At 37.9% G+C, this 15,195-nt stretch overlaps 1 protein-coding gene across 1 annotated transcript in view; it reads right to left on the reverse strand.

The window, feature by feature from the left end:
- Positions 1-15,195, reverse strand: part of TTC17 (tetratricopeptide repeat domain 17) — a 58,596-nt gene that overhangs the window by 17,567 nt on the left and 25,834 nt on the right. Inside the window, exons 14-16 of the mRNA XM_048058320.2 lie at positions 14,927-15,004; positions 12,533-12,757; positions 10,216-10,402 (exon numbers count right to left, since the gene is read on the reverse strand). Of these exons, the coding sequence (XP_047914277.2) occupies positions 10,216-10,402; positions 12,533-12,757; positions 14,927-15,004 (490 nt within the window). The remainder of the gene's footprint in view (positions 1-10,215; positions 10,403-12,532; positions 12,758-14,926; positions 15,005-15,195) is intronic.

Here is a 15,195-nt window from a genome sequence, read left to right on the forward strand (position 1 = left end):
CTGAGGAGAAATACACAAGTCTTGTGAGATATTCGCTGTGTACTCCAGGGCTCGGAAAAGATACAAAGCAAAAGGACAGGCTACATCTGCAGAAGCAGAACAGAGAAGCCTTGCTGCAGACTCTAAAAGCAAGCCAGCCCACCCAGAGGTGAGTCTTGCTCCCCCTGAAGCCAGTAACTTGACCAGTAGTTTCAAAGCATGACTAGGCTTTGTAATAATAATACAAATGTACCTCCGATATCTTTTACAGTTGGAATGCACTGGGTAATCACTAAAAATCGCATCTGCTGCTCTCATACCATCATAGCTATTCTTTTAGAATAACAAAGGACAGAGTGTATTAAGTTCCCTCTCAAGCTTCAAGTATTTTTACTGGAAGAGAATGATGACTGTAGTGCCCTAAAATTTAGACTAAGATTTTGGTATGTTTTCTCCCCACATGAAAGCACTGCTCATTTTCAGCATTTTTCCTTTAATTCTCTCCTTTGCAAAACTAAAGGTTACAAGACAAAAACTAAACAAACGAAACAACAAAACCCACAAACAAACAAAAAAAACAAGAACAAACATTTTCAGGGGCATACGGCAGGACATTTTTCTAACCAAAGAAGTAAAGACCATGAAAATGAAAAGTAGTATCAAGCATTTTAAAAGTTTTCATACATTCCTACCTCATCTTAAATTCCTCCCTTAGATGAGCAGCCAATGGCAACTTCTTCAAAGATGATGAGGGGCACACTCGAAAGCAAGTAGGCATACGAGTTCACTACATAACAAGCTTTGGTTTGGTGCATAGCAAACAACAGTATGATTTGCATGGTCAAAATTTAGACTTAAGCACACAAAATGAAGCATACAAGAGTTCATTCTTTCATTATTTATTCCAACAACAGGTTTTCAATTAAGAGGATTATATTGTAAAACAACTGTTCTCACTTGTAGGGAAATAGTTTTTAATGTGATTTGTAGCCAAAAAGATGCCTCTAAATTGGCTTAGCTATAGATTTAAAGATTATCTATGTGTCTCATTACAGCAGTTGTGATTAAACCTTTTAAAACACAGATGCCAACCATTTATAGCCAGATTTCTTGTTCATATTAACAGACAGAAATGCCTCAGCATTGTGTAACAGACTAGTCCCTGACGCAGACTGACAAAAAAATTTCTCCTTACGAAATATTAGGAAGCAATAAATAAAACATGAAAAAAAAAGAGGCAGATAAACCGTGAACACAGTGCAGGTTAATAAGGGACATGCATGCAAAACTTTCTGAATTCAGCAATACTGTATAGCAGCATAGAAATCTTAAAACAAAACAAAGCAAAAAAAACCACAACAGAACAAACAACCCCCAAAACAGCTGTTCCATAATTAAAAACAAGGAGGGGAAAATCAAGGAGGTTGACTATCTGAAGCCTTCACTGTCCTCCTTCGTCGCCACCCACTACAATAGGAGGTTGTTTTATTACGACACGTGTCTAGAAGCAATAACTTGCTTTGTGATGCCTGGGAACAGTGCCCAAAACATAGAAACATCTGAATTTAAGTTCTCAAATCCTGCCAGCAGATAAGATAGACTAGAAATGTCTCTTTCAGGGTACTCTGGGACTACATATAGAGCAGCAAGGTAAGCAGCACTCCAGCCTGAATTTCAGTTTGTGCCTCAAAGATAGTTTTTTTTTTTTTTTTTAAAAAAGTTTTTGTTCTGGAGAAAGACAGAAAGAAAGCAAGATAAACAAGCACACGTAAATTTCAAAGACAAAGGCTTGTCCTCAATGACTCCTCCAGCATGCTTGATTTTTTTCCCCCCTAACATCAGATAAAATACCTACTTAGTAATTTCTTAACATTAAATACCCGCCTACACTGGATTGCAGTATAATATATGCTGTGAAGATTGAATGGCTAGTATTTGGTTCCTTGACTTCACACAATACACTTCAGAAATATGTTTCTGATTAAGCCATAGGAATTCTTGCTCTAAGTACCACTATGAAAGTAAAGGCAACAGTGTCCCATGTTTGTTTCGCCTTTTTTTTTTTTTTATCTTCCCTCCATCATAAGCCCCATACCTCCTCCTATGCTAAACATTAAATATTCTGCAGGACTCAAGTTTAAAAGGGGCTAAATACAAAAGTAGCCCATTCATGAAAAACAAACCCTACAACAGCTAACACAATGGAGTCAGCTAACTTTCCATTTCTCTCAACATACACAGAGATGCTAGGAAGCCAAGTAATGACCTTATCTGTGTAGCTTTTGACCACAGTTGTCTGTAAGGTTTGTGCTATATGGGTGAATTTAAACGGTATTCTGCAGTGATCTGATTTTGTATATTTTTAAAGAAAATATTTTTGATAGCCTTTGTTTTACATTCATCTGTGTATCTCTTCGGTATATTATACTGCTGAGCCAGAGCAGATTAACAGTCAAAATTGATCCACAACAATTGTTAGATTTGTTTGGGACAAAGATTTGAGCAATATTCCTCCTAATTGAATACCAAAGCAAAGAGACACTGTCACAAACAGCAAAAGAACGTGTTAACTAGCCAGGTAGGTATGCCCCTTACTCATTTAAGATAGCTTTTAAGTGCTTAGTTGTTTGTCTGATGGGCTACATTTTACACAACACCATTAAAGAGCAGAGTTGTTCCTGTAGATAAAATAGACAAAAATCAATTCTAGTTTTGAGGGAGCAATGAAAAACAATCAAAATCTGGATTAGCCTTTTCTACAGCCTGGGTAGGGAACCCCTGCTGAAGGTTAGGTCAGGCGAGAATACTGCCAATCACCCTAGTTTAGGATTCAAGAGGAAAATACTCTCCTCCTGCTGCCAGCGTTGTACAAAGCTATAGAACAGCCCCTGCAAAAACGCATGGATTTTTGGAAGAACTTCCTATCTCTCCAAAACTGCTGCGTTCAAGAAGCATCTATCCCTTCCTCTAGGGAAACTTCGAATTGTCCTAGTTTCGGTCACCAGTAGCCAGAATGGATGATATATTTCAAGCTTTGAGGACAGCCAGAGCACAGCAGATTCTCACATGAACCAGGCAACCAGCCTTAAAAGGAAAAACAAATCAATAAAGTAGACAGATCAGGGGTAGTTAAGTGCCTGGCACTCCATGGCTCAGCATGCAGTGCTCATTTTAATCTGAGCACATGGCATTGCATGCTGCTTTGAGACAATCTCAACATGACTCATTACAGGCTGAGGCTACACATCACCACTTTACAAGTTCTCAGATTCAAGCGAAGTGAGCACAGCGTTCAAGGTCTTGGCAAGTTGTTAATGAGACCAAACAACGTACTGTCAGTTCGCCCATACGTGGGGGCCACACGTTCTTTCTCTTCCAAATATGCTTTAACCAAATCACTAATTCAGTCTGCACAGATTCACTACAAAGTTGTTTGTACAGATACAAGCCCATCAAACATACGCAGTTGTTGGACCTTTTTAAAAAGGTCCAGCTCTGAGGAGAGCACACCATGCAGGATTAGTATGAAATTTTAGCAGCTATATGCAAAAAATCACCACCGGCAAAAGCAGCCTCCTAAAAGAAGATGAAGACAGAAAATAGCAAATGTGTCAGTTTCTCTACATTCCTACCACAAAAATGGACCAGGAGCATTGCAGAGAAAGGTTAAGACAGAAAGAGAACCTTCTCACTTCCATTCTAAACCCTGATGATCCTCCTATTACATATGTATGCTGAAGTAACTGAAAGATCCAGATATGTATCATGAAGAATCATTTGCACTATAAAGGCAGATAAAAATGGGAATTGTCACACTATATTTAGTCTAATACTGTACTACTTTTCCTTTATATGTTAATAGTTTTGCATCAGTAAACTCTTGCTGAACTCTCCATCATGCTATCTCTGTCTCCTTAGCTCTCCCACAGCTGAGGCAATGCCTTCCTTCTCCTCCCTCTGCCAGCCTGTGGCTTTCTGATTTGGGAAAAAGACAGAACGAATAGAGAACACTAAATATTGTGGGTACACAGCTCTTAATCAAATATGGTACAAAGTGAGACTGATGACTTCTGGGAGCAGTTTTAGGTACACTGGCATGCTGTAAATAAGCAGAGTAAGTACATAAGCTAGCAAGACAGACCTTGTAGGATGTACAGAAACTATCTAATGTTAGCACAAAAGAAGGCTGCAGACCACATTCACCCACACCACTAGCATGTTTGACAAATGCAAAAGAGACTGACATTTAAGGAGCACGGTTATTCTTAAAACAGCATGCTCAGAAACTTTTAAGATGCACCATGGCTTTCCAACAAGTGTAGCTTGGAAACAGCGTGCATGAGCAGTGGGCTATGCAGACTTTGGAATACCGTTGTAGCTAAAAATGCAATGTTTAATGTAGCAGTACATTCTTTGATTCTAAATATCTTTGCACAGTTTTGAAAACAAAAATACATGGAGTGTGGAAAGGAAAGAAAGACGTGTTTCCAGGTGAACTTTGCAAGGCTTTTCACTTTCTTGTCAGGGCGAGATCATTCACTTTCAACTTTCTTCAGTAACTGGAGAAGCTAGACAAAGACTTTTCAGGGAAAGGTCTGATTTACACAGCAGGCACCAAATCAAATAGTAAAAAGTATCAAAAAGCCTACAAAGAGAAAACATGCTTCTTCATGCAACAGTTTATGAAGTTAGAAAAGCGTGTCATCCTCTGACAACAACATATCTAGTTAACTATCTTCCAGCACTGAAACCGTACCAATGCTGTGATTATTGCAGCAAAGGTGGATGGTAGGAACTGCTTCTTCCCTGGCTGGGCTAGCAGAGCTGAAACTCTCACACAAAATTCGAGGAAAAATTGTGTCCCATTACTCCTGTAGAGCACATTCTCTTGCAGTATTTCCTGAAGATCTCCCAGTCCAAGGTGTGTCTGACAGTTTCAGACACCTCCACCACCTAGGAATGTCTGCCTCCAACAGGACAAAAAGCAGTCCTCCTCCCCTGTATCTCCCATCTGCCTGCACTAGGCAAGATGTTTTCATTCTACGCAAGTACAATTTAACCTCCTCTTACTCCTTTAGCATTGCAGAGCCCAGGGAAGGTGACCTAGATTCCACCTGTGCAGCATCAACAGATCTTTCAGATGACCTAACACTGCGTGATTTCCGTTGCCAGGGATTCGGGAAAGAATCCAGATCAACTTTCAGCTCCCTGGTGAAACTCGCAGGATGGACAACGAGCTCACGTGGAAGAGATAGAGTGTGGGAATAAGCAACTCAACATTTCACTTCAAATGACAACAGTTATATTAACATTGCTACTGTTTAAGACAGAACTCGCTTTCTCTGTGGTGTTACCTGTTTATTAAATAACACAAACATTTGCCCTGATGTGTTTCCAAGAGCTCTGACAACCAGTTTGTGTGCTTGATGGAATTCTGCTTGTTTAAAAGACCCGCTTTGGGGACTATTCCTTTTGCACCAATGAACTTTCCTGTAAGGTAGTGGAGAGACAGTAAAAGCAACACGGAAATGAACGTCACAGACCCAACCCTTTTCATTAATATACTGAAATAAATAAGAGCACTAACATTTCATGGTAGTCTGTTTCAGGAGCACTCAAGAATTCTGCCTTTACATGATAAACAAGACAAAGAAAGAAAAAGTTTAAACACGAGGTAGCGTTCAGGTCAGAATCCCATGCAATTAGTGTAGGTTCTGGACTAACACTGTAAGTGATGAGCATTCCTTGGGGCAGCAAGATAAGGCAGTTTGAGAAGGAAGCTAAAATGCCTGTGATAAAAATGTCTAAAAGGACCTCATGCTGTAGCAAACAGAAACAAAATTTAGCAGCCCCTTACCTGGGACCAGTCATTGCTGGCTGGGGATCAGTGAGTAAATGAAAGGTATGTTTAAGAATGTAAAGAGCAAGTATTTCACATCTCTGTGTTTTAACACACACTACTGTAAAGGAAATGTATGCTTGTTTTGTTGTATGGAGTGCTTTTGCTTAGTGTTTGAGTAGCTGAAATTGCTATAGGGAACTTGAAATGATTGTAGCTATTAAGTTAAAAGTCAGAGGCTTCAATTGTGATGTTGATTTAAGTAAGTAATTTAATCTGTCTGTAAAAATACTATCAGAATTTCAAGCAGAGAAATTCACCTTTCAGGTCAACCTTTCTTTTTCAGGTCAACTTACTTAAAGGTCTAAGCTTATTAGCTTTGTAAGAGTTTATGTGCTGGGGGAGAAAGGGAAATGTATACACTTATGAGTGTAAATACCTTTTCCCCATGTTTTATTTTAAGAGGAAGCAAATGAAGTAAACCAAGACTCTTGATTTCATGTGGTATAGGGTATTTGTACCACAAGAGGGCACTGGAACCATACTTAAAATGGACCATTATGCTACTGTGGAATGCATCACAGGACCAAATCAGAATATGAGGAAGTCTGCGCTGCTTTCACATACATACATACTTGCTACTTAGAAGCATTTGGAGATCTTGATACTACAGAGATATTCATAATGTACTCACACTGCCTATACCTCCAGAGGAGCAGCAGGAAGCTTTCTGTAAAAGCACTACCCTGCCAAGTAATAAGACAAGATACTTGAAGCTTAAAACATGTAATTCTTCACCTTTTGAATACCAATTTATTAATAAATTTAAGATTTTGAATTTAGATCCTGTCTAGAAGAACACGAAGGGCACGAGCTCTTCTTATATGCATGAAGTGACTTGGGTTTGAAATAAAAAAATTCTACCTAAAACAGGTAGTTAGAAAAAACAGTATGAGGCAGCAGTATAGACAGGAACATAAAAGTAAGCATCCAAAAAAATCAGCACTAGTGTAGTGCACTTCCAAAGTCCTGTACTAATAGCAAGTGTCCCAACATGCTCAAAAAAATTCCAATCTCACCCATATGGAATACACAACACCCTGTAATCTAATACCAGGCTGTAAATGCAAAATTCTGATCCTATATTCCATGCACTGTACCATGCATACAACTGCCACTGACCATTTGCTGCCTTTTGCTGACATCTCATGGCAGCAGGGCAAGGAACTGTGTGTCTTGCTAGTTAGTGGTGTACTCGTGAGGCTTTTGACAGGCCAAACAGACACACCTATCACAGAGGCCTACGGTCCCAAAGTAGGGCACAGGCAGCCCTGCTGCCATTGCTTTCAGAAATACTGAGGAAACGCTTGTCAAAGTAAGTTTAGTAAGAGGCAACATGTGACATTCCAATTTTTAGGTGAAATTTTCAGCGTACCAGGTACCGCAGGATAGCTATTCTGTAGCTCTGACACTTCTCAAAAAAGATGGATGTAAATAGTTAACAACGTGCTATCAAGTGCATAACAAGAGGACTAAGTGCCAAGTTCCCCCAAGCAGGAACACACGATCTATGGGCCATGAAAATCTCCCAAATTAATACACTGGTGATCCTCGGATTGTCAAGCACACGTTTGAACCTAGTATTGACATATGAGCTGCATTAGCTCTGTATCTAAAGTCCCATTCAGAAAGGTGTGTGGAAGTATTGTTCGGATTGCATCTTGTTGTCAAAATGTGAATTCCAGTCTGTCACGGAACCAAACAAGAACAGATCAAGTTGCTCTATGAATCTTTCAAGTCTACATGATATGAACATACTAAGGAATGTTCTAAGTGCAACGGGGAACATTTAATATTAGCATCTAAATATAGTTTGCATTTTTTTGAATACTAAGTGGTTGAATAATTGCATGTACTAATAATAATCTTAGCAAAGGTTTGTATTAAGTATTTAAGGTAGAAATTCAAAGTTATCTCTTTTCAGTTGTTTTCTTTGGTCTGAAGGATGAACTGAAAACTCCAAAATTTCAGGATACTTGTAAGATTGAAGTGTGAGTTCTGTGTATGCATTCTTGAATTAATTCTGGTTTTGGAGACAACTTCACTTTCACGCAGCCTGTCAAGTTTCCTCTCAAGTCTGTTGAAGTTTACAGCAGGAGAAAAACATTTCCCCAAACCTTATGGAAATAAGATAAAAAATGGAAAGGTAGATTTGCCTAACTCTGATTTTTGATTTAAACCACAAATCTTTATCAAAGTTGAATTAACCAGCATGTTTATTTTATGTTCTGCAGAAGAATGAACAAAGAACCTTTACACTGTCAGGTTCATGCTTTCAGGTTTCTTGCACTCAGATAGAAGACGACCTAAAGGGTATTACAGACAGAAATGGAAGAGAGAGAAATATTAAGACAGGAAGAGTCCCAGGAAAAGGCAAAAATACAGAGTAAAATACTTAAATACTAAAATTCTGACATATAATGATCAAATGAATATGCTAAGGCATATTCAGCTTTTTTTTTTTTTTTTTGAATGACCAGCTTTACAGATTCCTTAATAAACAATAAAAAAAACCACAACCTACCAGACAAATATATTCACGGTCACTTTGTTAATCTGTGGCCATGCTAGCACAAAAAAGAAGGGTAACACTTCTTTTCATATGGGTTCCTCCTCACATTCGAGAAACACAAACTTCTTAAACTGCATATGCACTGATACTCATCTTCAAAATGAACATAATTATCATTGAAGATAGTCATCTTCAAAATGATCCTGGATCGTGAATTAACGCAAACAGAAGCTAAAAATCTGCCAAACTACAGGAGTACACTTTAAGGTATTACAATAAGATTTAAGGAAAAAAAGCACACAAAAGAAGAGAAGACTGTAAAAGATTACTTTGTGGTTCAAAACCAGCCATTGTTTGTTAGCTTCTCAGTTCTGTGAACGTATCTTTAAATTACTCTTTTGGCTAAATTCCAAAATAGAGTTGCTTTCATTGAGGTTTGACTAGAACAATTTTAACTTTGTGAGTTACAGGCTTTTTTTTTTTTTTTTTAAAGATCTTAATAAAAAGTAAACAGACACTGATTTTTTCTTCCACAATAGCAAAAGAGACTCTTGTGATGAGAAGTTCAAGTTCTACTACTTCCTGTGGTATCAGGATATTTAAGAGAAGGACAACGCAGTGTTAAGGGATGAAAGGTAGCAGTGTACAAGCTGATGTTACGGAAGTCAGTAAGAGACCCACCAGATGGGCCTTAATACCACTTCCTACACTACATTTAGCCAAACAGCATTCAGTTATCTGTACAACTGGTGTGCTGTCAATCAGCAAAAATGCAGAAGACCGTAAAAGATAGTATTATTCTGACCACATAGTCCTGGAATGTCAACTACACTGGAATCATCCATATCATATCAAGAGGTATGGATAGCGTCTGGTCTATGCTTAGACAGCGTAATTCTAGATGTTAAATCAGAGCAGTTTTTTCCATGTTTTCCCACTAGAGGTGGAATTATAAATAAAATAAAATCATAAAAAAAATAATCAGAGAAAGTCCTTGCAATACTAAAAATCAAAAGCATTATTGTCAAGTGAGGTTTTCATTTAAAAACAAAAGAAAGATTAGATGAAAAGATACCTTAGTGACAATTTAGGAGAAATCTGGGATACCAAACATGGTAAGTGCTTGTAAAGGGCTTATTCAAGTAGCCACTAACAACAAAGCACTGCATCTCAAATATTTTCCAATATTTTAGCTGGGAGAGATTAGGTTCTATGGTTCTATGTTAACATTCTTGGCAGATTTTTGGGGGGTGAAAAGCAGTGACCACAGATCCCATATAAACAAAACAATATTGACATTATACAGCCTATTCCATAAAGACTGAATACTAGAAAATGACATACAAAGTACTGAACACACTGAAATGGTAAGAATTAAAACTAGAGCTGCTCTTTACCAATTTCTTTAGCTTTAATAAAACAAATCCATCCAACTGTAAAATTTGAAGGGATGTACCAAAGGGGCCCTTGAGTAGCCTAGCAGTAGCAGCTGTGCGCTTCCATAAATATTCAGTCCAGCATTCCCCATTTACCAGTAAGAGATATCAATCAGGCTGTTAAGGTATTACTGACATACCCAGGAAGTAATTTGCACTCAGTGGTAGCCTTCTAGATATTTAAGAAGTCATCCTCAAGCACTTCTTAATGGACCATAACTTTTCCATTAAAAGTAGTGCCTCAACCCTGGTCCTTATGGGGAAAATACACTACAAAGCAAAAGGGAGGATCCTTGGAGAAACAGCACAGTAATCAGGAATTTCAGGTGCAACACTCACGGCAAAAGGACACTATTTCATTTGTGGTCCATCTTTCAGCAGTTGCTTACCGCTGCATACAGAAGAGGTGATGTTGTAAAGAAAAGGATAAAACTGCAAACAACGGATCATCTTCAGGCTGCTTTCACACTCCAGACACTTGGTAGTCAAATCCAGTGCATGTCTGAAGGCCTGCAGGGCTCCACTGATGTTGTTCAGAGCCAGATAAGCATTTCCTAGGCTCAAAAACGTCAGAGGCTACAAAGAGAAAAGCAATATACCTCAGCGTAAGTATGTTCACCATTTAAAATAGAAGTCGACTAGGAAAAACCCCTGTCAATCCACACCCTCCCAAACTTGGTACACTTTCTCAATAGGGATTGCCTATTCCTCGAATGGAGAGCTAACAGCTTGATGCACTGGTGCTAAACAAAGCTGTTCTGACATAAGGTTGTATTCAGGATTCCAATTTTCCACAAAAACTGCTGTTAAATACACACTGAGATGAACCTTCATGAACAACGCTCACTGCACACAGTAATAAAGAACTAAACTGAAACATCTGAGGATGTTTTAGAATGATTAAAAGTCAGCACAAACATAAAAATATTACTACCATTCCAGTAGTACAGATAAATTTGATTTGTCAACAATGTTCAGCATTTACTCGAGCAGACAGAGGTTACTGAAAACACCCATTTCATATTAGTTTAGGGATGTACATTTATTTTCAGTTCTTTTTAAAAGCTAGTGTTTTTGTCCATTGCTTTTGGCCAGTCTCCATATAATATGTATTTTTAAAGCACAAATTGAACACCTTTATTACTGGTTAGAACTGAATCAGCAAATACAGGCACATACTAAAGCATTACTTTTTCTTTGACTGAAAACAGTCCTGGTACTTACACAAAGAAATTTGCTACAATTAATATAATACGAGAATAATTACTATAATATTGTGACATGGCAGTCATTTTTGCCCCTTTTGAGGTAATTTTACGTACATTATCTGAAAATTTGGAGATTGACCAATAGCATCAGATTTTTCAAACTCTCCTTGCATTATTAAGCATCATTCAGAAAAAGTTGAGCAACTGGATTCAAAAGTTTAAGCTTTTGCTCTCATAGCACATGCTTAACTCCCTGTAGCTGTAATTCATTTTGATTTATATTTACTTCCCATTGTACTCCAGAAAGTTTCATGTAAGCACAATTTTTCCTGCCAAATTTTTTTTTTTTGAAACAATAATCACTACAGGACTGTAAATGCCTGAAAAAATAGGAGCAGGCATTGTTGTACTGAGGCAGGACTCACCAATACTGTTGAAGAAAAGTCCTAATCCATGCAGTGTGGTCCTAGGTTAACCTTCATGGCTGTGTTTTCAATTGTTGTTCTTAAGGCATGTCACTTACGTGTAGTTCTTTGCATAATTTGTTTTTGCACTTTTACCTGTGACCCACATTGGCCAGATTCTTTTCCAACAAGTGCAAAATTGTTGCTGAATGTTCTATTAAAAAAGCTTATTCTGCTTCTTGCTTTAAGTGCTAGGTGACTGGTAGCCTGGCAGGTGTAAGCCCTCTGTCTTATCTAACTACAGAGGTGCAAGCACAGGAAAAAGTTATTTCAGCTTCTTACTGAAGCATTGCAAATTTAACTTCTAATACTGAAGCATTGCAAATTTAACAATCTAACTTCACGTCCCATCTCATTTTAACTCTTTTTCCCCCTCCTTTCCTTTTCACAATTGTTCTTTCTAGCTCAGTAGTTTAAACAGCTTATATAGTGACTTTTCCCCTTAGATAGGTGACAATCTACAAAACATTTATAATGTTACCATTCAGAAATGCAAAAACTGTTTTAAATCTATGGTTGGAAGTGAAGTCAAAATAACTAGAACACAGGTTCACATCCAGGTATGTACATTAAATCTAGGGACAAATAAAACAGTATATAGAAAAAGCAAAAACAAACAAACAAACAAGTGGCACAGGAAGATGTTCACACAGTTGAAGACCTTACTGACATGTCTGCTATTTAAAGGGTTCAAAAATCAAGATAGAATGACAACAGCATTACGAATCTCTCTTTTAGATGACAATGTTGCCAAAGTATCAGGACTGGATTCCTTGAAGCAACTGGCGACACAGGCTTTGGGAAGCAAAAGTCTGTCATCTATTCCAGAAGCATTTCTGTTCCAGGTGCCTACATTCTTAGCAACCAGCATCACCAAGCTAGATCAAGAATGCAAATGAAAACTAACATCCAATCCAAACCACAGGTTGGAAGCTGAGCTGCATGCTTCAGGTAAGTAAGCATAAATACCTAACATTCCTGATCGAGTATAGGAAAGGACAGCCACTACTGAACCAACACAAAAAAAATCTTACCTCAGAGGCATTGATGGCCAAAGCCTGCAGCAAGAGCCTGCTGGCATCCAAATGAAGACCATAATGAATCAAGAGGTTAGCAAGATTGACCAGAGGGATATCCTGATATTCATGTGGAGCCAAATTAAATGCTTTTTGCAAACAGGTGATAGCAAAGGTGCTATTTCCAACTGCACGCCAGTACAATCCAGCTTCATTAAGCACAAGCCATAGAGAATCTTCAGGCTATAGGAGAGTCAGGGAATAGGTTGAAAATATCCACAAAAAAGGTGTCTCAGGGAGACAGAAGGGCTCAGTTTGGTGAAAAACAAACAAAACTCACCCTTGCATACTATCTTACTAGATAGATACACATCACACTTCACTCTGCTCACACATTGAGTTTTATCAGTGCACAGCAGATTGAACAAACTGATCTGCACTGTAATTTAGTAGGAGCTGTTGCTCACACACTTTACTCATATGTCTGCCTTATGACATGGCAACAAAATCCCTTAAAATATGCAACTGATAATGGTTAGCTCACTTCAGAGCCTTAAAATTACACCAACACAGTTCTATGTAAAAATGTTACCAATTTGAAGGTCAGGCAGTTTCCAACCACTAGTTAGATGTCCTTCCTCGTCCTATACCCAACATCAAGACTGTCAATTTAAGGTTTCAGAATTGCTTTTTCTTAGTTATCTATTTATGTTTTATGAATAGATGACAAGGTGACAAGATGATGCATGAGATGCTGTTTAAAGATTATAAAACAGCAAGCAACAAGTGAGGGCATGTGGAATAACGGAGGAAGTGTCAAATACACCTTAAATATTCCTTCCTCCTCTTTCACCTAGAACAGAAAAAACAAACACTCATCCTAGAGGAAAAATAGTAACATTTTAAAATCCTGTCAAGTGGGCAGACCTAAGTAAAACATCCTCTTTCAGATGGAGCAGATGGAAATGCTTTAGAAACATCTATGTTCCAGTTTTTTAGTATTTTCAGTGCTACCCAGTTATATGAAGAGCTTAAAGTATAAAAGCATCAACTAAAATTAATGTTTTTCCAACCTACATGTCTGAAGCTCAAATCCACACGTGAATAGGAAACATGCAGCTAGGATTAAAGAAGCAAAACAGATAGGGATGTTTACAGTAGCGTTGTATTAACAATACAGCTGGCATTACAGAAATGTGTAGAAAAAGTTAACTGATACAAAGATTTTCTTCAAAATTTTAAAGACAACCTCACACAGAAGGGCTTTTCCTATGGTTCAAGATGTACAGGAAGATATCAACAGGATATATCAACATAATAACCTATAATTTTGAGATTATTTATCACCCTTATTTTGCAATGCACATACATTGCTTGCATGTTATTAGTGTTGAACTCCTCACTGAACCACTCTCCATACACAGGTCTTAATGCCCTTTAACTAAATCCTGAACAAGTTATTAACACTTTGTCTTTCCCAATACAAAGATACCAGCTGTGGCATTCGTGCTCTAGAAAGCTGATCATTAGCAGAATAGGCGTGACATAACACTACTCATGCATCAGCATATAACTGATGAAGAAGTTCAGACTTTTAGCATGAAGGCAACAGAATACAACAGTAAAAAACAAAATAGGTATGCACTGCAACAGTAAGATATTAGACATATATAGGTTTGTTCCGAACAGCATAACAACAGGAATCTACTCCTACTGTTAATTTTTCTACTTCTGTGTAAGACAGATGCACATAGTAAATTGTACTGATTTTAGACTAAAACCAATACATACGTACACTGCCTTGACACAACTCATACGAGAGAGTTAATTTGAGAAATAATCAGCTTGAGATGTCAAAAAGAGCCAACCCCTATCTCAATGCTTCCTGTCATTTGACTTATGATGACTCTCAAAGGCCCCACGCAAGATGGAGGTGGCATTCTACAGGGTGTTATACAGATGTACACGCTTTGCCCCAGAGTGCTAATTATCCTGACAGAAGACTGGCAGTGGGTTGGTTGTCTTTTTGGGGGTGGGGCGGGTGGGGGCAGGCTAGTGGGGAGGAGGAGGAAGAGCAAGAGGCAGACATGCAAGAAGGGGTGAAAGATCAAACACTACCAAGTTACTTTGTTCATTTAAATTAACGTCTGCCAGGATTAGCTAATATGTTGCTGCTCAGTGTCCTGCAGTCACAACAAGAACAAATAACTACACCCAGCTAAACGAAATGGCTTTTCTCTTTATGTCTGTGCTTCTCTTACAAGCCTGGATTTTCAAGTTAGTTCCATCTCACTCACAGGCACAGCAAATAACCTTACTTCTTGAACATCTCTGACTGACTTCATTAAAAGTACAGAAACAAGCCTCAAGTAAGAATTCTTCATTTATCTCATGCTATAGTTTTTGACATACCTTTTTCATGGCATGATCAAGAAATGCTCCCATATTTTCCTGTGTAATAGTTTGATTGCTGATACGAGAATGCAAGATCTAGACAAAGAGATTTTTTTATTTTTAAAAGAGAAAAGACTCGAATGACCCATGTAGCTATATATTGTAAAATTTCAAAGGATTTGAAATTTAGTTAAAAATTTAGTTTAAAAAAAAGACAAAATGTCTAAATTAATCATTACACTTTCACATTATTTACATCATTTAAGCAGCCAATCTACAGAAAACAA

Source organism: Anser cygnoides, chromosome 5 (assembly GCF_040182565.1).
Source record: "Anser cygnoides isolate HZ-2024a breed goose chromosome 5, Taihu_goose_T2T_genome, whole genome shotgun sequence".
Classification (NCBI taxonomy): domain Eukaryota; kingdom Metazoa; phylum Chordata; class Aves; order Anseriformes; family Anatidae; genus Anser; species Anser cygnoides.